The following is a 23,042-nucleotide window of genomic DNA, read 5'->3' on the forward strand; positions in this document are numbered from 1 at the left end:
AGGAAAGTGAATCTGTGATGGAATTTGATCCAGTTGGAAGTTCTGCAGCAGCTGCCGTGGAGAGTTATAAAATTGTTTCTCATCTGCTTTTCCAGGTGTCTTGTGAATTGTATTATTGCTGTTTTCCTCCAAGGCAATCGGGAATCTTTCTGCAGATTTATCGGCAATGATTTGGGAAATCTGTTGCCTTAAGGATTATTTAGGATTCTTTGGTGTCCATAAAGTACATAAAATTGACAGCAGGAACTTGGGTCTGCCAGAGAGAGAGAGTCATTTACATAAAGATTTACAGTCTCATGTGCATGATTTGCAAATAGAAAAATAAAAGGTCTTGAAAACAGGTTCCCAAGGTCTGATTTCTTATTACTATAGCTTCTTTTGGTGCGGGTAGTCTACTGATTGGACTATATTTCACTGCTGTTGGCAAACCACAGTATTAAAATGGAGTTGAAAAGCCAAACAAACAGAATGCACATTTAATGGGGTTTTCGCACAGTGGAAAGTAGCTTCTGATCAGAGAAAGACATCTGTATTCAAAAAGCAAAACCAAGGGAACAATGCACAATGTCATTGTACCCCACGCATCCAGGACATAGGAGAAGAGTAATTCAGATTTAGGGCTGTGATCAGAGGTGCATTCACATATGGGAGCAACTCTCACTGAATATTTCCAAGTGTTCACATTTTGAATTAGGTAGCACAGAACCTAGGAAATGAAAGTCTGTGCTTCCAGACATCTCTGGAAAATGGAACTGTCTGGAGCCATGTTTGATTTAATTTACAAATCACTTCTGACTTGAACTAATTCCCCACTTTTCTGCAAGATATAAAGAAGGCTAAGTTACTCTCATACCAAGCATCAGCTATGACCCTGGTGTATAATAGCACAATAGCATTCATGGGGGCAAAGCTAGACCAGATGATGATCCCACATCTAGAAACAGTGGTCTCACAAGAGCAAATGACATCTGATTGCAAAAAACACATGGAAAGCAGAAGAGTGTTGGCTCATTGGAATGTAAACACTGGCTTTCTTGGCAGGTCTGTTTGCTAAAACCCACACAGCTAAAGAGACTGCATCACTTGAGGGTTAACATCATAAAAATGAGATATATGTTTTTCTCTGAATATTTGTCTTAACCCAGAGTTGACTTGGCCATAAGATACAGTGAGGCAACCATCTCATGAGACAAAATGCTTCTCTCATGGAGCTATTTCTGCTGCATAGCTTGTGCTGCGCTCCCTAAACTAGCCTGCTGCCTTCAGGTATGATGGAAACCGCCATGACTTCCTGAGTGTTTAAAGATCTAGGGAAATCCTTTGAAATGAAATGAAATTCTCAGGCAGAGGAGAAAATGGTGAAACACACTGGGGTAGGCAACAGCCATCCCATGGGCCTTTTGTGCCTCCACCTGTTTCAGGAGCACAGGCAGCTACTATGTTGAGTCTGCCAGGAGTCCATCTAACCCAGTGGTCCCCAACCTTGGGCCTCCAGATGTTCCTGGACTACAACTCCCAGAAGCCTTCACCACTACCTCTGCTGGCCAGGATTTCTGGGAGTTGAAGTCCAAGAATATCTGAAGGCCCAAAACTGGGGACCATTGATCTAACCCATTGATGTTAATTTTGGCAGGAGCTCTCCAGGGTTTCAGGACAGAATCTTTCTTAACCCAGCCAGAAGATGGCCAGGAGCTGAATGATCTTCTGCCCACAAAGTGGCTGCTCTACCACTCAGTTATGGCCCCTCAGACCTATCCAAGCCCCACTCTGAGAAATGGGTTTTGACCAAGGAAAAAAAGAGAATTCCTTCCCTTAGAAGCTTTTAGGAGCAATTATTTTCTCAAGCATAAACACACAGCTTTGTCCTGATGAAAAACTGTTTCATGGCAGATTCTTGGGGGAGAAGTTAGTTCCTGGAGGTGCCAGAGCTGTCTCTCTTTGGACAATTTAAATATTTTTACCTCACTTTTCTCCTTAAAAGGACCCAAGTCAATTTAAAGTGACTTCACACAATAAGAACTCCAGAGATCACAGAGTGATTTTCTAATGCCTCATTTAACCCCAGCACCATGGTACCAGATTGGACTTCCTTGGAAGTAAATTTGCTAATGATCTCTTTCTCTCTCTGGTTTAGGAGGAGCAAACCTAGTATCTTGTGGAGGTGCTGGTTATGTCAGATTCTGGAGTACTCAGAGGAGCAAGTTACTGTCAGAGTTTGAAGCTCATGGTGGAGTGGGGCCCATTATTATGACAGTTGAAAAAAGAAACCAATACCTCATTACAGGAGATCAAGTTGGATGGGTGAAGATATGGAACATAGAGGTAAGAAGAAAAGACATTGACCTGCTGGTGGTGAAACAAAAAAGATCAAAATGGTTCAGATATTACCTATCATTTACCTAGTAAATAAAAGGTGAAAAAAATCAGGATTTTAAGAGTGCCTAATAATAGCAGAGATGTGTGAATCTGACCATTTCACTTTCACCTGCAATTTTTTTTAAAAAAAATTCTGAGTTTGTACTTTGCACTTTTTGGTGGATTCTTACAAAATACTTTGAAATGAAATTTCAGATACACTCAATAGGGGTAAATGCTCCTAGCATGAAGTGGAAAGATGTTGCTCCCACCTGCCATACAGCTGTTAAAGATAAGGAGGCTCTTAGAAAAAAGAGGTTGTGGCCTTAATTGTGCATCGAGACCCAGCTTCACATCAACCAGACCCCCAGTGGATATTTAGGTGCAGACATGAAGAATCATGGAGGTTGCTGAGAATAATTGATAAGGGGCCAACCTGTCACATGTTGGTGGCATCACTAATCACGCACCTAATTATGAACCATACACATGTCTGGCATGTTTCCGGCATGGTTCAAATTAGCTCCAATTAGTCATGGCAATTTCTCCAGTTCTTCTTGCACAAACAGACATCCCATAGGAACATGACTCTTGGGTTTCAAGCTCAGTCTTGGAGATACTTATTTTGAGAAACCCTGGGCCTGAATAGAAGAATCTATCAATAATCGGTTTCTCCTATATAAAAACTCAAATTCTTTCCACCGGAAAGATATTTGAGCCTTTTGATAATTTTATTATTGAAAAGGAACCAGCATTAGAATTATCCATTCCTCAATGGAGGATGCATCCACTGAATTAAAAGTTTACTACTTCAGCCTACTATCTCCAATTAAAATATATGAGGTAGGAGTGATGAAACACACCTTGTTTCAAGATGGTGGAAGTCTGCTGCCAGGCAAGGTAGACAATATAATGGGCTTGGTCAAGCTTCCCCAACCTGGTGCCCGTAAGATATTTTAGATGGACATGCCATTCATCCCTGACTGTAGGCCAAGCTGGATGGGGCAAATAGCACTTTGAATCAAAACTGTATATAGATTTGTCTAGGTGCAGTTCTTCATATATCTTAGAACCCTGTGCCCAGTGGCTATCTGCAGGCATTTGTGCTGCATGCATGAGTGCCAGAAAATGGTCTTACATGGCATTCAAATGTTGAGAATTGGCACTGCTTGATGTAAGGGATGTGAACATCTGTTACATTTCTTCTTGTGGCATTTTTAGACTCCCTCCAGCATTCATCTGTATTTTCCCCTTCCGAAACAAGACTTTTTTCCCCCTTTAAATATTTTTACCCCACCTTTCTCCTTGAAAGGACCCAAGGCGGCTAGTGTGTTTTAGGATGTACTTTTATGTATGCTTCCAATTAACTAAGATGTGTATTGCATTGCATTTTGCAACTGCATGCATGTTTCTCTATACATCTTTTTTCAAACATATGCAAGTTGTTTGTGTCTTTCTGTATGTGTGTGTGTTTCCACGTGGTGCAGCAGTTAGACTGCAGTACTGCAGCTAAGACTCTGCTGATGGCCTGAGTTAGTTCACTCAGGTATTTTGGCTCAAGGTTGATTCAGCCTTCCCTCCTTCTGATGTTGGTGAATTGAATACCCAGCTTATGGGGAGGGTGGGCACAATGTATAGGCTGCATAATTAAATTGTAAACAGCCCAGGACATAAGTAGCATACTTTGATTTCCCCTTTTTCTTTTGCTGAAATGCAGTATGAGGATTAGAAACATGCAGTTTCCATCATTATTTTCAGCTGCTAGAAAATGGATATTTTCATGGGAGAATGAAAACAATTCCATCCCCCCCCCCGTCCCTACCTTAGTGATACCCTATTTGAGTGCAATTGTCAGTTACAAATACAATGCATTAATAGGGCTAATAAGTGGTAATCATTATTGTGGCCTTAGATCAGTGATTTCCAGCCTTGGGTGCCCAGATGTTCTTGGACTGCAACTCCCAGAAATCCTAGTCAACATAGCTAGTGGGGAAGGCTTCTGGGAGTTGCAGTCCAAGAACATCTGGGGACCCAAGGTTGGGAACCATTGATCTGGTGAATGAAAACTACTATATTGAGAACCTGTGCTTTTGGGTTGGGTGGTTGGATGATGACCATGGTATGAGAGAAAGAAGGAACAAGAGGAAGTAAAAAAGAGTGAGCCGTCCCCTCCGACATTTGAGCAGGAGGCTAAAGATGAAGGAGCTAAGAGAGGAGTGATGCTAGAGGTGGTAGATGGGATGAAAGAGCTGAAGGCAGGAGAAAAAGGGACGAGTGTGGAAAAGAGGTCCGGAGGGTGGTAGATGTATTCCTCACTTCGGAGGAAGGAGGGAGATCAGGAGAGAAAGAGAAAGTGGTGATTATTGAAGATGAATGGAATGAGGGAGAAAGTGAACCAAGAGCTTTTAAAGTACCGTGGAAAGAGATAGAGGGGGAAGCAAAAGACCGAAGTGGGAGAGAGGAGAAAGGCAAAGGTGTAAAGCCAGTAATAGAGGGATTGTATCCAGAGGAATGGACCGTCCTAGTTTATCCGAGAGGACGCAGTCCAGTGAATAATGTGACCCAATCAGGACCGTTGCTGAGAGGCGAGAAAGCTCCAGAAGGGGAGTGGGTGCGTCACCCCTGCTGCGGGACGATTTGTGCCATCAGGAGTGGATGTCAGAGGAAGCCCACAGATCAAGAGTGCTTCAGGAAGACTTATCATACCTACGTTATGGGACAGTTTACCAATTCATCCAACTTTTAATGATCCTGTCGAAGTTGTAGTTGAAGAAACCCCTGGTGTTGTTAATAAAGTTTTGTTCAATGAACCTCCTCTCATGTCTTTTCCTGCAAAAACTCTGGAACGGTCAAAAACGGTTAATGAACCCTATCACACATGGCCCTCCAGATGCTGTTGGAGTCCATCTCCTATCAGCACCTGGAAGGCCATAGGTTCCTCAGCTGTAGTGTGGGCCGTTCTAGTCTTTTGAAGATTGGATGCTTTTTTAATTACAGCTTCTAGAATCCCCTAATAAGCATGACTAATTGGGGAGTTCTGGGAGTTTTTGGATACTCAGTCACTTTGAATTGGTAATGTGGGATGTGGGCATTAAACCATCCCTGGACGTTGGTCTTTTCACTACAGATCACCTCAGTACCTCTTTTCTTCTGCCTCTACCAGGACTACTGCCTGATGTTGGCCAACGATGTGATAACGCAGCCACCTCTCCTGATAAGGTCATTTCAGGTTCACGATGACAGTATCACTAGCCTGGGGACCTGCATACAGAACGACAGCCTCTTCATCTTGTCCTCCTCGACAGACTGCAGCATTGTGCTTAGTGACATTTCCGGCGTTCCATTTGGAATATTTGGGCAGGTAGACATGCTGCAAGTTTACTGGGGTTTTTTCTTCTTCTTTGTTTCGTATTTTTTATTTTATTTTAATAGGGTTATTTCTCCCTCTTTCTCATCAACGTGCTCATTATCAGCATTTTAGAATGAATTGTTGTCAAGGATTCCTGCAGAGATATTTCCCCGGAGGAAGACACAGAATGAGCAAACTAATATGTGGTGTGCCATGCTGTCCTCCCTCCCTTCCATTTCTCCCTTGCTGCAAATACATAATGCGACAACTCATAGGGTCCCTGGCACATCTCCCCTTCAAATACGCTGAAGGCAATATTTGAAATTGGAGAGAGGTAAAAGCTTTCCTCCAAGTGCAGATAACTCATAGAAATAATTGGATGGCTTGTAATTTGTCTAAATAAAGTGCCGAAGCTGAGAGGTCTCCACATCCTCGTTGTATGAGACAGAGGCTGAACTAACTCCTTGACTTCGTTGTTTTTAAATATGCTCATTAGCTAACCAGAGAAGTGCCAGCTTTTAGGGCATTGAACAGTGGTGTGATAGTAAACTTCGAGTGGCAAATATAATCTCTTCGGTTGTATGGACTTGTCCATTGAAATGAATATTGCAAACATGATTAACTTTGCAAAGGTTTGCATTTAAAAAAGTCTCTCTTTCTCTCTCTCTCTCTCTCTCTCTCTCTCTCTCTCTCTGTGTGTGTGTGTGTGTGTGTGTGTGTGTGTGTGTGTGTGTGTGTGTGTGTGTGTGTGTGTGTGTGTGTGTGCGCGCGTGCGCGCGCAAGAGCAACAATGCAAGTATTTCCAAACTGGAGCCTATGTAGAAATCTGCCAACTGCCTTGGGTGAGGCCACTTAGCTCTTTATACACCAGCAGCAGAAAAAATAAATAAATCCAGGTTTCAGTTAGACTGTTAGGCGACTAAACTGATTCACTGAGTGGCCAAACAGGAGTTTGGCGCTTCAAAGCCCTGCCTCCTCCAGTAGGCGCCCACTCAGAGGCAGCAGCCGGGGGAGGCAGGGCAGGGAAGCCAAGCCGCTGCCTTTGAGTGGGTTCCAGCTGGAGGAGGCGGGGCTTTGAAGTGCCAAGCACCTGTTGGGCTGCTAAATGAACCACTGAACAAGTGGTTTGTGCCCATCTCAATTTTTTGTGTGTCTTTGTCTCAGAAAAAAAAGGAACAGATTGTGGTAGCGTACTTAGGTTGCAAAGTCAGTTCTAGCTAAATCGGTTATCGTATTTTGTGATTAAAGATGGGATTCAATTGTTTAAAAAAAACCTCCAGTTATCGATGTGGGATATTGTGGTTCCATGATCCAAAACACAAGGAAATGACACTCCCCAAAGGTTCAGGTAAATCCCCAATAAGTATCATTTTGCAAAGAAATACCCACGTTGCCCACCCCTGAAAGTGATTTAAAATGAAGTTTTGTCCACACCTTCCCTTTAGGTAAAGGTTCCCCTTGACATTTAGTTCAGTCATGTCCGACTCTAGGGGGCAGTGCTCATCCACGTCTCCAAGCCGTAGAGCCAGCGTTTTGTCCATAGATAATTTCTGTGGTCACGCGGCCAGCGCGACTAGACATGGAACGCCGTTACCTTCCCACCAAGGTGGTCCCTATTAATCTACTCGCATTTACATGCTATCGAACTGCTAGGTTCACAGGAGCTGGGACAAGTGACGGGAGCTCACTCTGTCACGTGGATTCGATCTTACGACGGCTGGTCTTCTGACCTTGCAGCACGGAGGCTTCTGCAGTTTAACCCGCAGTGCCACCATGTCCCTCACTTTTCCTTTAGCTTTTCTCAAATCTTGGATGGGTTGTGCTCCACTCTTGAACATCAAAGAACATCAGTCCTGAAGGATCATGGCTGAAACTTCTTTCCCTATATAGAACGTTGGCTGTGCTGTGCACCAGGTTGCATAGGGTAGAAGCACTCCAAATTCAGGTGAATTTCTTGGGGATTAACAATGAAATGTTTTCCAGCTGAAGAGATATATACTGGAGTGCCCACAGTTAATCTGAAATATACATTTCTTCTAGGCATTTTTATTATTTTGTGGTTCCAAGCAATAGATGCCTACAGAACTTGTTGAAAAGCTGTCCTGACAATTGCTTTGTGTTTTTTGGGTGAGAAGAAAGGAGTAAATACATTTTCCCTTGCTTGGTGTCACTTAGTGAATGGCAGCGAGCACAAGAGAGTATCCTGTAGACCAGGGTTCCCAACCTTGGGTAACTCAGGTGTTCTTGAACTGTAGTTCCCAGAAGTCTTCACCACTAGCTGTGCTAGGCGGGGTTTCTGGGAGGTGCAGTCTGAGAGTGCCTCTGTTACCCAAAGTTGTGAACCACTACTGTAGGCCACCTGAGTGCTGTCATAGGTGCCATCAATATTCAATATTCAGGCTGTCCTTTGCTAGGGAAAAATTGGCATCATTTTTCCTGCTGGCAATGTGGGCACAATATTGTGCAGCAATATAAGGCCATTTCCTAATCTTTTAAAATTTGGATACAGAATATCCCACATACATAAAACGGAGGTTTCTTGGAGAATTGAATTTCCTGGCTTTTTAAAACAAATGTTTAAGTACCCATACACTACATACAAAAGTTTCTGACAGACACTTCCCTCTTGTCGAATTACCCAGTTGTAGGGGATCCCAGAAGATGAGCACATGATCTGTAATATCGTTGCTGGGAGGGGGCAGAACCAAGGACAGCTGCAACGTAGCTGAAGTCGCTCTGTGCCAAAATATTCTGAAGGCTTGTTTTGGACTTAATGAAATTGGGAAAGAAAAAGTGTGAGTGACTGCAACACATACAATAGAGAAACACCCAGACTTTTTAACCTTTTGGTAAACAGCTGTTGCCATAACCACTCAGCAGAATGCAGACTAGAATGTGATCTTCCAGTTTCCAAACCTCTGCTCTACAAACATGTGGCCTGCATGTTTTCCAAAAGATGTCCCCTCACTTTTTGAAATTCAAACAAAAGGGGTTGGGAATTAGAGTTAGCAAAGACTGTCACTTGAAACCAAGATTAAAATTCATCGATACTATATAAAAGATGATAGATAGATAGATAGATAGATAGATAGATAGATAGATAGATAGATAGATAGATAGATAGATAGATAGATAGATAGATAGATAGAGAGAGAGAGAGAGAGAGAGAGAGAGAGAGAGAGAGAGGGAGAGGGAGAGAGGGAGGGAGGGAGGGAGAGAGAGAGAGAGAGAGAGAGAGAAGAAGAAGAATTGGAGACACATGGATCTGTTGTTTCTCAAGGGCAGTAATTAGACTATAATCAATCTCATTTTTACAAGGCTAAATTAGAACAGACCTGGCACCATCAGTATAGAAAGGGTCCCAGGAGTCCATTTTCAATATGAAAAGGGTCTCAAGCCCCTTTGGATATGAGGGGGGGGGGTTAGAAGTGTGCTAATTCTGCACTTTTGTGTTATATGGCATGGGGGAGCCCATCACCTGATTTAAAGGTGAATTACCACTCCTGAAGTCTTCCTATGAAAAAAGAGAGGCACAGGAAAAGTCCCCCTCCCAAAAAAACAGCCTTGGGGGGGCCACATGAGCTATGCTCTGCCTACTCCTGCTTCAAGGCATTCCGCTCTGGAAAAAAGGAGACGCCCATGGCTCTCTCAGGATGGGCTTGCTTTTTTTGATCAGAATTTTGTAAAACTTGCAATTCCTTTATACATGGATTAAAGAAAACTTCAGACTATGGAAACGGAAATTGCTTTACTGCAGTTCCAGGTCTGGCCGTATCTAAAACCAAATTCAACTGAGAAACTCTGGAAAAAGTATTCACAAAAATGATATGACAAGAGTACAATAATAAAGTCTGCGTGTGCATATGCACCAGCACAAGCCCTCATGCATATATTCCATAGGCCCTTGTGCGCAAACCCTTTGCTGCATTTCTTACCTGTTCACTCTTGTAAATGTCACCCAGTGCACATAAGAGCAAATCATGTCTTGCCCTTGGGGGATATGTAATGTCCCAAGGGTTTCATCATATTGATGGGAGCCAGGCTATTTTTCTGTAAAGTAGAAAACAAATGGGTCATATACAACTCAGGGAGAAAATACCACTTCTGAGGAAAAGTGAAGGATTAGAAATAAAGCCCTGAAATCCACAAAAAACAGCAGTCTTGCACCAGTTTATTGTTATTGTTTAGTCATTAAGTCATGTCCGACTCTTTGTGACCCCATGGACCAGAGCACGCCAGGCCCTCCTGTCTTCCACTGCCTCCCGGAGTTTGGTCAAATTCAGGTTGTTAGCTTTGATGACACTGTCCAAGCATCTCATCCTCTGTCGTCCCCTTTGCCTCTTTCCCTCACACCTTCCCAACATCAGGGTCTTTTCCAAGGAGTCTTCTCTTCTCATGAGATGGCCAAAGTACTGGAGCCTCAGCTTGAGGTTCTGTCCTTCCAGTGAGCACTCAGGGTTGATTTTCTTAAGAATGGATAGGTTTGTTCTCCTTGCAGTCCAGGGGACTCTGAAGAGTCCTCTCCAGCACCACAAGACAAAAGCATCCATTCTTCAGTGGTTAGCCTTCTTTATGGTCCAGCTCTCACTTCCATACATCACTACTGGAACAACCATGGCTTTGACTATGCAGACCTTTGTTGGCAAGGTGATGTCTCTGCTTTTTAAGATGCTGTCTAGGTTTGTCATCAGTTTCCTCCCAAGAAGCAGGTGTCTTTTAATTTTGTGGCTGCTGTCACCATCTGCAGTGATCCTGGAGCCCAAGAAAGTCAAATCTGTCATTGCCTCCATATTTTCCCTTTGATTTGTCAGGAGGTGATGGGACTGGTGGCCATGATCTTCATTTTTTTTATGTTGAGCTTCAGACCAGTTTTGGTGCTCTCCTCTCCATCTTTGGCTGCAGAGAACATAATCTATCTGATTTCAGTATTGCCCATCTGGTGATGTCCATGTGTAGATTCGCCTCTTGTGTTGTTGGAAAAGAGTGTTTGTGATGACCAGATTGTTCTCTTGACAAAACTCTATTAGCCTTTGCCCTGCTTCGTTTTGAACTCCAAGGCCAAACTTTCATATTGTTTCTTTTATCTCTTGACTTCCTACTTTAGCATTCCAGTCCCCTATAATGACAGGAGCATCTTTCTTTGGTTTCAGTTCTAGAAGGTGTTGTAAGCCTTCGTAGAATTGGTCAATTTCAGCCTCTTCAGCATAGGTGGTTGGTGCATAAACTTGGATTATTGTGATGTTGAAAGGTCTGCCTTGTATTCGTATTGAAATTATTATATCCTTTTTGAGATTATATCCCAATACAGCTTTTCCCACTCTTTTGTTGACTATGAGGGCGACACCATTTCTTCTATGGGATTCTTGCCCACAATAGTAGATATGGTAATCATCTGAACTGCATTTGCCCATTCCCGTGCACTTTAGTTCATTGACGCCGAGGATGTCAATGTTTATTTTTGCCATCTCCTGTTTGACCACCTCCATCTTCCCAAGGTTCATAGATCTTACATTCCAGGTTCCTATGCAGTATTTTTCTTTGCAGCATCGGACTTTCCTTTCATTTCCAGGCATGTCCGCAGCTGAGCGTCCTTTCGGCTTTTACCCAACCACTTCATTAGCTCTGGACCTACTTGTAACTTGTCCTCCGCTGTTCCTCAGTAGCATGTTGGATGCCTTCCGACCCGAGGGGCTCATCTTCCAGCATCATATCTTTTCGCCTTTTGTTTCTGTTCATGGGGTTTTCTTGGCAAAGATACTGGAGTGGCTTGCTAGTTCCTGCTCCACTGTGATCTGTCCTTCTTGGATGTCCCTGCATGGCTGAGCCCATAGCTTCTCTGAATTACTGAAGCTGCTTCACCAGAACAAGGCAGCAATCCGTGAAGTGGTTGCTGCCTTGTTGCCAGTTAGGAAAGTGCAAAAGCAGAAAATCCACTTGAAACTCCTTATAATTAACAGCAAGGGATTGCAGTATGGAGGGGAGGATATATATCCCACAATGAAAAAAATGAGTAATCTGAGAAACGCAGTATGCATGTACATGTTTGTAAGTTATGGAGAACTTTAGAAAATGGTCCCTTTTCCTTAATGCTGTGCAACAATTTAAACATTGTTACAGCTTGACAGTGAATCATAAAAGGAGAGCTGAGGATTGGCAGAGGGTGGGATGAAACAAAGACAGGTTGTGACGTGGATCAAACCAGTGTGGACACCATCTGAGTGATGCACAATTTGTGTCTCACACTGGGGTCTCTGTGTGATCACCCAATCTGAATAGAAGCATAAAATAGACTGTAAATCAAGCCACAGCAAAACCGAATCACTCCAATTTGGCTTGCTTGGGCAGTCGCAGCCTCGGTTTACATTTTGTTCTCCTGTGTGAGTTTAGTCTAGTGAACAGAAAATGGAACATAGAACTTCATCTTGCAGTCTGAGATGGTGCCTCTGTGATTTGTATTTTACACTTCTTCATTTTTAGGAAAGGCACTGGAGAATCGCAAATCATGTCGTTTCTTTCGCCAGAGAAGAACACAAGTTACAGATAGAGGAGGAAAATGACATTAAAAATAACAGCCTGTTGTCCTTTGTGGAAGACAATTCTTCCCCTCATCTAGTGGAACAACCGGTACCTGTTACAGAAGCTCAAGATGACTCCACAGACATGTAAATAATTTCACTAAAAGCTAATTTACAGTGACACGCTTTGAGAGAGCAGACTGTTAAGAGTGAGCTAAAGCTTCTAATTAGCAGAAGCTTCCTCTCAGAGATAATATTTGAAATAGGACCAGCCACAAAATAGATGTCTTGCTAAAAATCCAGAATCCCTGGCCACCATTTTTTTGCCTTCATCACAGTACAGAAGGTTTGAAGGGAAAGATAATGATTTTAATTATGGTGTTTATTATTTATTTATTTTAATGACACACTGTGATGAATTTGTATGGCATATTGCAGACAAAGTTCCTGGGATCTGTTCTGACTGGGATGCTGTAGTTCAACGGTCCCCAACCTTTTTGGGGGCTGCAGACCAGCTGAGGGGAGTGAGCTCCATTTGTGGGGGGTGGGGGTACCCGCATGGTCATGCGGTGGATGTGTCATGCTCACGCAGTGGTTGTGTTGTGCCTACAGAGGGCATGACATGCCCCCCACAGGCACATCACCCCCCTGCACAAGCACAACATGCCCCCCGCAGGCACAACACACACCCCATGAGCGTGACACAACCACCGTGGGTGCATGCGGGTGTGTGTGTGTGTAGATCCGTATCCACGGCTCAGTTCCGGCAAGCCCACGGACCGGCACTAGGCCGCGGACCGGGATTTGACGACCCCTGCTCTAGTTGACACAGGTCCTGTGGGTGTAATTTTGGCCCTGAATTGTCCCCGCATTTCCATCTGTGCAGCCTGAGGATGTGGATGGGATCCCTGGAGAGATGAAAGCCACCACATGTGCGCTGGATTCTTGCCCTTCCAAGCATATCTTTCCATTGCTGAAAGAGCTTCATGGACTATCTTATTTTATTTCAACCACACTCTAATTCTTTCTAAAGCTTCCAAGTAGAGTACAGTAAGGCCAAATATATGCAGGATCAGTATCCACATTTTCACTTATCTATGGTCTGAAAATATTAAAAACATTAAACTGAAAAACAGAAATATGTATGTCCATGACATAATTACCACAATTGGCCACTAGAGGAAGCCAGAGACAATGTACAGGCTTTACTTTTATCCACAGGTTTCAGCATCAACAGGGGGCTTGGGACTGACACACACCCCATGGATACCATGGCCCTGCTATACTTGAAGCCTTTTTTCCTTATTTTCCCCTTCCATCCAAGGAGCTGGGGGGAGCAAATGTCTGACATTGTTTCTGTATCTACCAGTTCCTCACAAGATCAGTATGGGTAGATTGGACTAGATGCTTCATCATAATGTTTTGGGTCAGGCATAGGAGGCACCAAAGCACCACTTGTAGCTTAGATTGTATACCTAAATAAGAATGTGAAATCATATTGATTGAGTCTTAATCCAGCACTGATAACCATTATGCTACATTGGAAGGAGAATAGGAGTAGAGCTCAGACCTGCATCAGCCTTATCTCCTTGTATTTCACCATCAGGGTCAACTGAGAGCAGCACCCAGGAAAAAGGCCTTCTTGGTTATAGTACCTGGATAATGGAGGTTTCTTCATAGGAAACTCACCTAACTGGATCCCCTGCTTTTAAATTTCCTGCATCACAATAGGACTTTCCTACATACATTTAGTTACACACAGAATCACATACAGAGGGATCAGGGAGTAAGGGCTATTTTGCAATGCTGCTCTTATGTCTATTTTGCTTTACTAAATCATTGTGTGTTTTTTTAACTCTTTGATTTCTACTTTAGGAAATTGAGAAGTACACTTTGAAAAATAATAAGAAACCAACAAATACATTGATTAGGTCATTTTAGAAAACTTCTCCCTTTCTCTGTGCTTGGTGTACAGCAGCCCAGTACAAAAAATACAGCAAGCAAAACTGACTCCCTATGCTAAGAAGAGCTTCACCTACATACTCTGGGGTGTGAAAAATTAGAAAAGCAGGAGTTGTAATTAAAAGTGGGGATACTGCAAATATTCTATAACTAAATAGTCTATAACTGCATACTGCTTTTGGCTGTAGAAATACAGCTTTGTCACTTCTGCATATTATAACAGCATTATATAAAAATGCAGTTAATGAAAAGTTGGTCTAATTTTGCACTTGTAATGCCTGGAGAGGTTAGAGGTCCAAAGCTCTTTGATTCCAAGTGAGCTCATTTATTGCAAAATATATAAATCTTTCATGGCTCTTTGTAATCTACACTATGCCCAGGCATAAGAACAGTAAAATTAAACCCCGGCTAAGTGCTTCCTCAGTTTTAAATAACTTCCTTGATGTAACATAATGAAGCCTTTGTATTATTAAACATTTTAATAACCTTGAGCAAAAGAATGTAACCTTCATGTGCAGACATAGTGCCCAAGGGAATAATTTTTGCGACCCTGTTCACTACAACTCTGATGCCATCAGCAGGAAAAGATGCTGATGGAAACTGCAATGCAGGGGCCATAGAAAGAGCCCACGCTGTGGCTTCTGCAACTGGTGTTTTAGTGCTTACTGTGGCTGACCCCAAGCATCATGTTGCCTGAGGCAAAGGAAATCATGGCGACTCACACTCCCTCTTGTGCATAAATGGCAATCAGATGGTGCTTCATTCTCTTTCCATGTACAGTCGACCATTGACTTACAGACGGCTCCACGTAAAGACTTTTCGAGTTACAGACTTCTCTGCTGCAAAGTTTAGGTTCAACTTGCAGCTGGAGAATCAACCTACAGATCAGAAAAAAAAAACCCCAAAATGGAACAAAAATGGCCAGTTATGGATTAACCGGTTTTCAATGCATTGTAGGTCAATGGAGCCTCAACCTACAGACTTTTTGACCTGCAGCCACTATTCCAATACAGATTAATTCTGTAAATCGAGGGTCCACTGTACAAAATCTGGATCTTCTGGCAGTCAGGGATGCCAAGTCTCAGGAGGTGGCTTGAAGTCTCGGGAAATTGCTAAGGCTTCTCCAGGTCCTAATACAAGGAGATGAATCTAATCATCAGCAGACCTGGAAGAGTGAGGAAGTTTCATTTTATCGTATACAGTGATTTTATAGCATAGGTGCACATTTCTTCCCCGCTATAAACTGGCACTGATACAAGGACATATGTGTTCCTCAGATGATTTGTTTGTGTTGCATTAGAGAAAATTCAAATCATCTCCCTTTCTCTCTTTGGCCCAAATCCTGTTGCTTAGTGAATCACACTAAAGTAGGCCCATTGAATGAATATGAATTTGGTAAGTCAGCTCCTCCATACGTTCAAGTGATTCAAATGGGCCTACTACTAGTTGTGGCCTACTAGGCTAAAGTAATTTGCAACTTACTTGAACCAGCTGAATTTGCAGAGGAGTTACCTCATTAAACCTCCATTGATTCAGTGGGCCTATTTTAGTTGCAACTTGCTACACTAAACATTAGGATTTGGGCTATTATTTTGCAATAGTTGCACAAAGGGCCACTTCCCTGCACAGGTTTTGGTCCTGAGCTCCCAGCGAGTGAGAAGTCCCGGGTCTGGCAAAACTGCTGGTAGCTGAATCTGATTTTAGTACTGGTGACAAGACAGCCTGATCTGCTTACATCTGAGGGCAGCAGGGAAATTTAAGGGATATTGAGTAGATCATGTGGCATGTCTCTATCCTGCCCTTCTCAGCAACTGCTGCCTGACCTCATTCTCCACTCTGCCTAATGGCAGGGCTGATCTGGTGCCAACCCTGCTTCAGAAGGAGCTGAGCCAAAATTTCTCAGAAGATGTTTTCCTTAAAAAAATTTCTAATAGCTACAGCAAGCACTAATGATATGCCCTCAATTCTACAAAATCTTCTGGGGTTGCATTGTTCACAAATCTGAGCAATGGTACCCATGTCTTAGTGGTGTTCAGGGAGGATTGTTGTAACAAGCAGTACATAAAGGTATCTTCAAGAAGCATCAAGAACATTAGGTTGATAAAGAACCTTACAGCCAAACGCTTACCTGAAATGTTCAATTATATTACCATAGATTATTCCAACTGCAGGAGCTGACATTCTCCTTGTGGACTTTGTTCAAAGTTCTGATAATTAAATAGATAGGCTGGGAAGATCTGTGCTTAAGAATGACGCCTTTTGCATGAATCTACTCAGGGGCTCCATGTGATGTCTCTTAGTTTTCTTCCCACATTTCCCATTTGCTTGGTGTGAACAACAAGAGCTTTTCTTTTCAACTGTGTTGCCAAATACATTTGGGTATCAGAGCTTGGCCACATTACTTTGTGGGTTACAGCTCCTGGAACCCACTAGCTAGCAATATTTCCAAGTTCTGTTGTGACTCAAAAATACCTGTTTTCTTTTTCATGGTGTGCATTTTGGCACAATCTATCTTTTTACTAAAATCTGTTATTCCAAGACTTGGCTTTAGCCCTCTGGATGGTTCCTTCCTTTGTGGCTATTTTAAGTTTTGAAATGGTAATCCAGTGAGTATAAAATGTGGAGTATAAATGTTTAAATTTATAGATGAGTAGATTAGGGGGCTGGTTCTTGGTGGCTGCAGGTTGGCTTCTTCTGTCTCCAAGTCCTTGTGCTCCATATAAGCAGAATTTGACACTCTGTGGCTGTCCTAAGCAACATTTCAGATACACTTTGGACAACCATCAATTTTGAAGTTGATGAACGTGATCGGGTCCTCACAATGAATCATCAATAAAGATAAAATCCAACGATGAGTTTCAGCTAGAGTTGGACTCACTAACTCAATGAGAAATACACGAGAGCGCTTTTACAAATTTTCTTCATTCAGTATGTCTGCTGTAGTTGGAATCAATGACTGGATTTTTGTCATATTTGATCGCATTTAAATAAACATGCATATAACCAAAATTTGGGTAGGCAGATGCTGTTTTTTGGAGTACTGAATGATTTTTTAAAAGCATATTGGAGTACTTTACAGTTTAATAAATAGAAGCTTCTACACATTATGAAACATATAAATAATCTTTATTTTGTTTCATTTTCCTTTTATTTATTTTCCTTTTATATTAATTTTAGCCTTTGTATCCCTTTGGATTATTGAATTATTGAAATAGATGGATGTTTTTAATTACTGAGCTATTGAAACATGTGGACTGAACACTATTTAATTAAAAATAAAAATAATTAATTTAAAATGAATATAAAATATGCCTCATAGCTTAATTTAAAAAATAAACAACTAATTAGGCATGCAATCTGTGCCAATTTATCTGGGAGTAAGCCCCACTGAAATCAAATAAAAATGGATAGGATGATGTGTACAGCATTTAAATAGTTGTTTTGTTTGGAAGGTTTTTAAAAAACAAAGATATCTTTTTATTAAGCTTTCGGGACCATTGTTGATTTTCCTACATCATGATTAGCTCAGGAGTAGAGCAATTTCTGCATTATATGTAATTTTGGATTCGATTCCATCTCATCCTAAGGCTTTCTTATTGGCTGTTGTAAGACCTGAATTGATTTTATGTACTATTTTGTTTTTGCTGGATCATTTCATTCATTCCTCTGATGGTTCAGCCCTGTTGAGCCAGCTGAAAGGAATGTTAGTGGACTCCATTTCAGGGTAAACATTCCACTTGCCCTCCAATCCCACCACTTAATTATCTTGTTAACTTCGAGCAATAGATATTTCTTTGTAAAGTCATGCTTCTTAGTACACATAACAACAGATAAAACGTGACTCAAAGCTATGCCATTTCACTTTGTTTCCTATTTTCTGTCTACGTAGGGTGAATGTATGGGACAACACAATCCTGGGTAAAAGTTACAAAGAGAATAAAACAGAGAAAAGAAGAAAATGCAGAATTTTCAATAAAACTGCTGGGATAAAGCCAAATGGTAAGTACAGTAATTTGTCCTGAAACATCTGGACTAGGGATGGGGATATTCGTACCCAAATACGAATATTCCCATGCAGCTGGACTTAATGAGGGGCCAGACCCTGCGGCAGGCCCATCCACTCATGTGTCCGGTGGGGAAGGGAGACTCTCTCATCCGTCCAATTACTCCTGGAGCTCCACTCTGTTCCTGCTCAGCTAGCAACTCAGCAGCCATTCAGGGAGACTCTTTCTCGCTCCTACTGCCTGAAGTAGCCAGGTGAGCAGGAAGAGAGCAGAGCTCTGGGAGCAGTTGGAAGGATGAGTGAGGCTGCTGCCACCACTGGACGCATGAGTAGATGGGCCGCCGCAGGGGCTACCCCCTCATTAAGTCCAGCTGCATGGGGATATTCATATTCATATACAATACAAATACCCCCCATCTCTAATTTGGATTTTATTGCTCTGATCCAGAGTTCTGCATGTGTTCTGAGACAGACACGGAGTTCTTGAGGGTGCTGTTGTCCTCCTTCATTTCTGTGAATGTGGCCTTAAAGGGATGTGTGCACAAATCCATCAGCAGTATTGGGGAAGCTATGCTGGGTTGGGAGCCAGGTTGGGATACAAGGAAGCCTCTGTGTATAATGCACTTTTAATTGATTTCTTCTTGAAGAAGCTCTTTGCACCTTTCGCAGTGCCATTCTTGGTAGTCCTGTTAAATTTTGATAGATGACTTTGGAAGGAAATGCAGAGAATAGGCTGGATGGAAAGAGCTGAAATACCCCACATTTCTATGTTATAAGTTTGCGGGGGACATATTTTCTAGATTCATATTTTAATATGCACACAATGTACCTTTATCGTTTCTGGCCAAAGGCTTTTACAAAGGCATATTTACCTAAAACATTTTAATACGAATTGGCCAATGAAGGCTGGAGACATCACTGTTTCAAGCCATTCTGGCTTTTTGTCAGACCTTTAAAGGAACTTTCCAAGGAGCTAAACGTATGAGAAGGGGAATACTATTCAGTACTTTGGATAGCTCCTGTGAAGTATGGACTAGAAAGGTTCAGACTTGTGTTATTTTCAACTATAACTCCAGAATTCCCCAGTAGCCATGCTCAAATCTGTACAGCTCAGTTTGAACTCAAACCCAGAGCAGATTCACAGTTGCGCAATAAGGGAATCACCAGCTTCTGCTGGAATTGACCTAAGTGGCACTTCAGTTGGATAAACTGAAAGGGCATGGGCACAAAATGCATATAGATTGAAAATATGCACGAAGATACTAGGGATGTAAAGAATATTCTCAAAATTGTTTGCCTTCATTTGCAAAGAGTGACACAGAGAGCTTTTCCTTAAAGTCTTCTTTGTGCAGTGCCCTTTCCCTTTGGAAAGCAAGCCATGCACATGCAACCAGCACAGAAGGATGGACTGTAAGAAAAAATAACCCCATCAAGGCTTTAAGCCGCCAAATCTCTCTTAAATTAAGCAGCATCCTTTCCAGCTTTGCAAATTGCTCAGCTTTGTGCAAAAAGCATCCCTACAATGGTGAGGATGAGTCAAAATCGCCCGTAAATCTCAGCAGGTGCTTGCCGGCAAGGAGAAGAACATAGCAATTTATTCTCCAAGGCTTTCACGGCTGGGATCTGGTGGTGGTTGTAAGTTTCCCGGGCTGTTTGGTCATGTTCTGGAGGTTTCTCTTCCTAAAGTTTCGCCAGTCTCTGTGGCCAGCATCTTCAGAGGATGGTTCTAAAGGATGAGTTCTAACTCATGTCCTTTGAAGATGCCAGCCACAGAGACTGGCAAAATGTTGGGAAGAAAAACCTTCAGAACATGGCCAAACAGTCCGAAAAACCTACAACAACCAACTTAGCAATTCCTCATCCTGCTGGTAAGGGTGAGCAAAGGAGAATTTACATCTCTTGGAAATATGTATTATTTTTATTCAGACTTTTTAAAAAAACTGCAGAGTGATGCAGAAATGGGATGAAATGCACTTGTGATTGAAAAGATAAGAATCTTGTGGCAAGCAAAGCAAGTATCTCTCCCCCCCCCCCCCCATGTGGTAGACCTTCTTGACTCTTTGAGCCTCAGTCCAGGAAGATAATTTTCTTGCTAGGAAACCTGAATGGAAAAGACAAGAAAATTGCAGCACCTTAAAGTGTCATAATATTTCCGTGGCAGCTTTTCTGGATCAAGTCCACAGATGTCTGAGGAAGTGGACTTGATCCATGGAAGCTCACAACATTTTTGCCTCTTGTTTTGTTTTGTTTTTAGTCTGATATGCTTGCACAGACTAGCACAGAAAATTCATTGAAACCTATTGAAAACTGTCTATGAAAAGAGTAATATTTATCTTCTCTGAGTCACAGATTTTTCTAGATTGCTTGAGGAACTCCACCTTTAATTTAAAACCAAGGTGGTTTTTTTAATGCTCAGGGACTGTAAGCTTTCTTTGCCCGAGCTGAAATTTAAAAACGGTCTGTCGCCCAGAATATGTATCTATGTTGATCCAGCTCCTTCAATTTTTCTTAGCCGCACAAGTGGCACGGTGTGATTAGACAGGAAAAAATTAGCTCTGCTTCAGCTCCAATTGTGCTGATAGGTGAAATGATTTTCTGCATTTGAAATAATCCTCTGGTTTGAAAAGTTGTATTTAGGTCATTAAAGATTGAAGCCCTGAAGGAGACGACAGATACGAACCAACTCCTCTCTCTTGTGCACCCTGACAAATACTTTGGGGAAAAGTCAGCAGAGAAGTGTTCTGAAGATTTAACGCTGCCTACCCTGTCGGCTAGTAAGTAGACGTTCATTACATTCTCATTACTCTTGGTCTTGCTTCCCACATGGTTTAAAATTCAGACCACAAAGTCTTTTAAATTATATTTGGATTCTATGTCCGTGGAGAAGGATCCTGTGAGTGTCAGGAGCATGGGCAGCAGGGAGCGGTAGTGGGGCCAGGACCTGCAAGGCCGGTTCTGTGCTTCCTTTCCCTCATGGAATGGTGGATACATGAGAACTGAGCTAGAGAATGAGAAAGCGACATTGTGGACTGCCGGTCCTGTCCAGAAAGGTCAAAGGAATTAGAAATGTTTCCCTCAGAGGACACTGAAGTTAGGGAAGCCTGGCCCAGGACATTTGCTGCCTGAGGTGAAGCAACTGAGGTGCCCACAGGAAGCAGAAAAACCTACAAACACCTCCACATTTATTAGAAGGAAGGCAGGCAGGCAGGGAGGCAGGCAAATCAAAAAACTAAAAAGTTGTTCGTCTTTTGTGACAGACAAAATCTGGTATTTGGGCCAGCCATCTCACTCTGCCCTTATGGAAGACCTGCTAAGTAGGGTATGTGATAGACATCTTCAAAGATTTGAAGAGTATAAAACAGGACAAAAAGAGGCCAATAGAAGAGTAAAGATATTTTTTCTTTGATGTCAAAGACTTGGCCTATTGGGCATAAGTAAAGGAGAGTTGAATGTTGGGGAAAAACATTTTAGTGGTAACTAAAAAGATTAACAACTCATATATTTTAATGTGAGCTTTCATGGACAACTCCACTTTCTCAGACTCCTTTAAGGTTCCACAACATTTTTGTGTTCTTTATTTTTCTGTGGTTTTTTGCTGATAGACTGGTGCAAAATAACACAACTACCTATTCTAAAACTGCAACTTGGGAGGGGCTGGAGAGTTATCTGTGATGTGGCTCCAGCTGAGACCTTCAAAAGTTACTCATCTGGACTACAACTCCCAGATTCTTGCAACAAGCATGGGCTGTGGCTGGATGGATTCTGGACTAAAGATGGACATGAACTGCTGGTTAGGTGGTTTGTGCTGGTTCATCCTTCAGATGAACAGGTGTTGGGCGGTTTCCAGCCCCGTGTCATGAGTGCAGCTGAAGACCTGGAACCAGAAGGGTTAACTGAGGCTGAGGAGAATGCTGAGCAATCAGAAACATCTGAATCGCCTCCAGATTCTCCTTCCCCAGCAGACAAGCTTCGGTCCAGGCTTCAGGGAAGACTTATGGCAAAAAGGTCAGAGGATCGCTCGAAGGCGGTCCACAGAAACATTCATTCAACTAGCCCTGAGTATTGACAGGATGGAAAGGTTTCCAGCAGCTCAAGGGGCTGTTTTACTATAAAAACAGCTCCTAGTCAGCTAGAATTTTGTGGAAGCCACAAGTCAAAACCTCTGACTTGCATCCACGCTCCTACAACCTTGAACCGTGTTTCCTGAACTCCTGACTCTGGACTCTGAACTTGGACTATGTTGTGTATTTGACTCTGGACTCTGACCTTGGACTACGTTGTGTGTTTGGCTTTGGACTCTGACCTTGGACTACGTTCTGTGAGTTGGTTTGGTAAATGCTTATTGGCTTTGCATTCTTGGTATTCCTGACCTTGGACTGGTTTATCAGACCTTGGCTGTTGTAACCCCCGGGAATGTGACACCCCGCCTCCTTCAGTGGGTACCCACAGAGAGGCAGAACCCCAGCTACTCTGCCCCACCTCTCCCAGGTTCTGCCTCTGAATGGGTGCCTGCCAGAAGAGGCGGGGCTAGAAACCACTGAACACCAGTTTGTCCAAAGCAGTGGTTCTTAACCTTTGGTTACTCAGGTGTTTTTGGACTGCAACTCCCAGAAGCCTTCACCACCAGCTGTGCTGGCTGCGGTTTCTGGGAATTGCAGCTGAAAAACACCTGAGTAACCCAAGATTAAGAACCACTGGTCCAAAGAATGAATCAGCATAAATCACCTAACCGGCAGTTCATGCCCATCTCTACTCTGGATTTGGAGTCTAACACATTCAGTTTTCTAATCTCTGATCAACCTTAGGGGGAGGCATCTAGTCCAACTCCATTTGGGGGGGCATCCCAATTTTTTTGGTG

At 42.6% G+C, this 23,042-nt stretch overlaps 1 protein-coding gene across 1 annotated transcript in view; it reads left to right on the plus strand.

Moving 5' to 3' along the window:
• WDR49 (WD repeat domain 49) overlaps positions 1–23,042 on the plus strand; it is a 150,541-nt gene that overhangs the window by 115,985 nt on the left and 11,514 nt on the right. The window contains exons 14-18 of the mRNA XM_020805758.3: positions 2,135–2,322; positions 5,519–5,716; positions 12,182–12,366; positions 18,071–18,180; positions 20,812–20,958. Of these exons, the coding sequence (XP_020661417.3) occupies positions 2,135–2,322; positions 5,519–5,716; positions 12,182–12,366; positions 18,071–18,180; positions 20,812–20,958 (828 nt within the window). The remainder of the gene's footprint in view (positions 1–2,134; positions 2,323–5,518; positions 5,717–12,181; positions 12,367–18,070; positions 18,181–20,811; positions 20,959–23,042) is intronic.

The sequence above is a fragment of the Pogona vitticeps genome, chromosome 3, assembly GCF_051106095.1.
Source record: "Pogona vitticeps strain Pit_001003342236 chromosome 3, PviZW2.1, whole genome shotgun sequence".
NCBI classification, from domain to species: domain Eukaryota; kingdom Metazoa; phylum Chordata; class Lepidosauria; order Squamata; family Agamidae; genus Pogona; species Pogona vitticeps.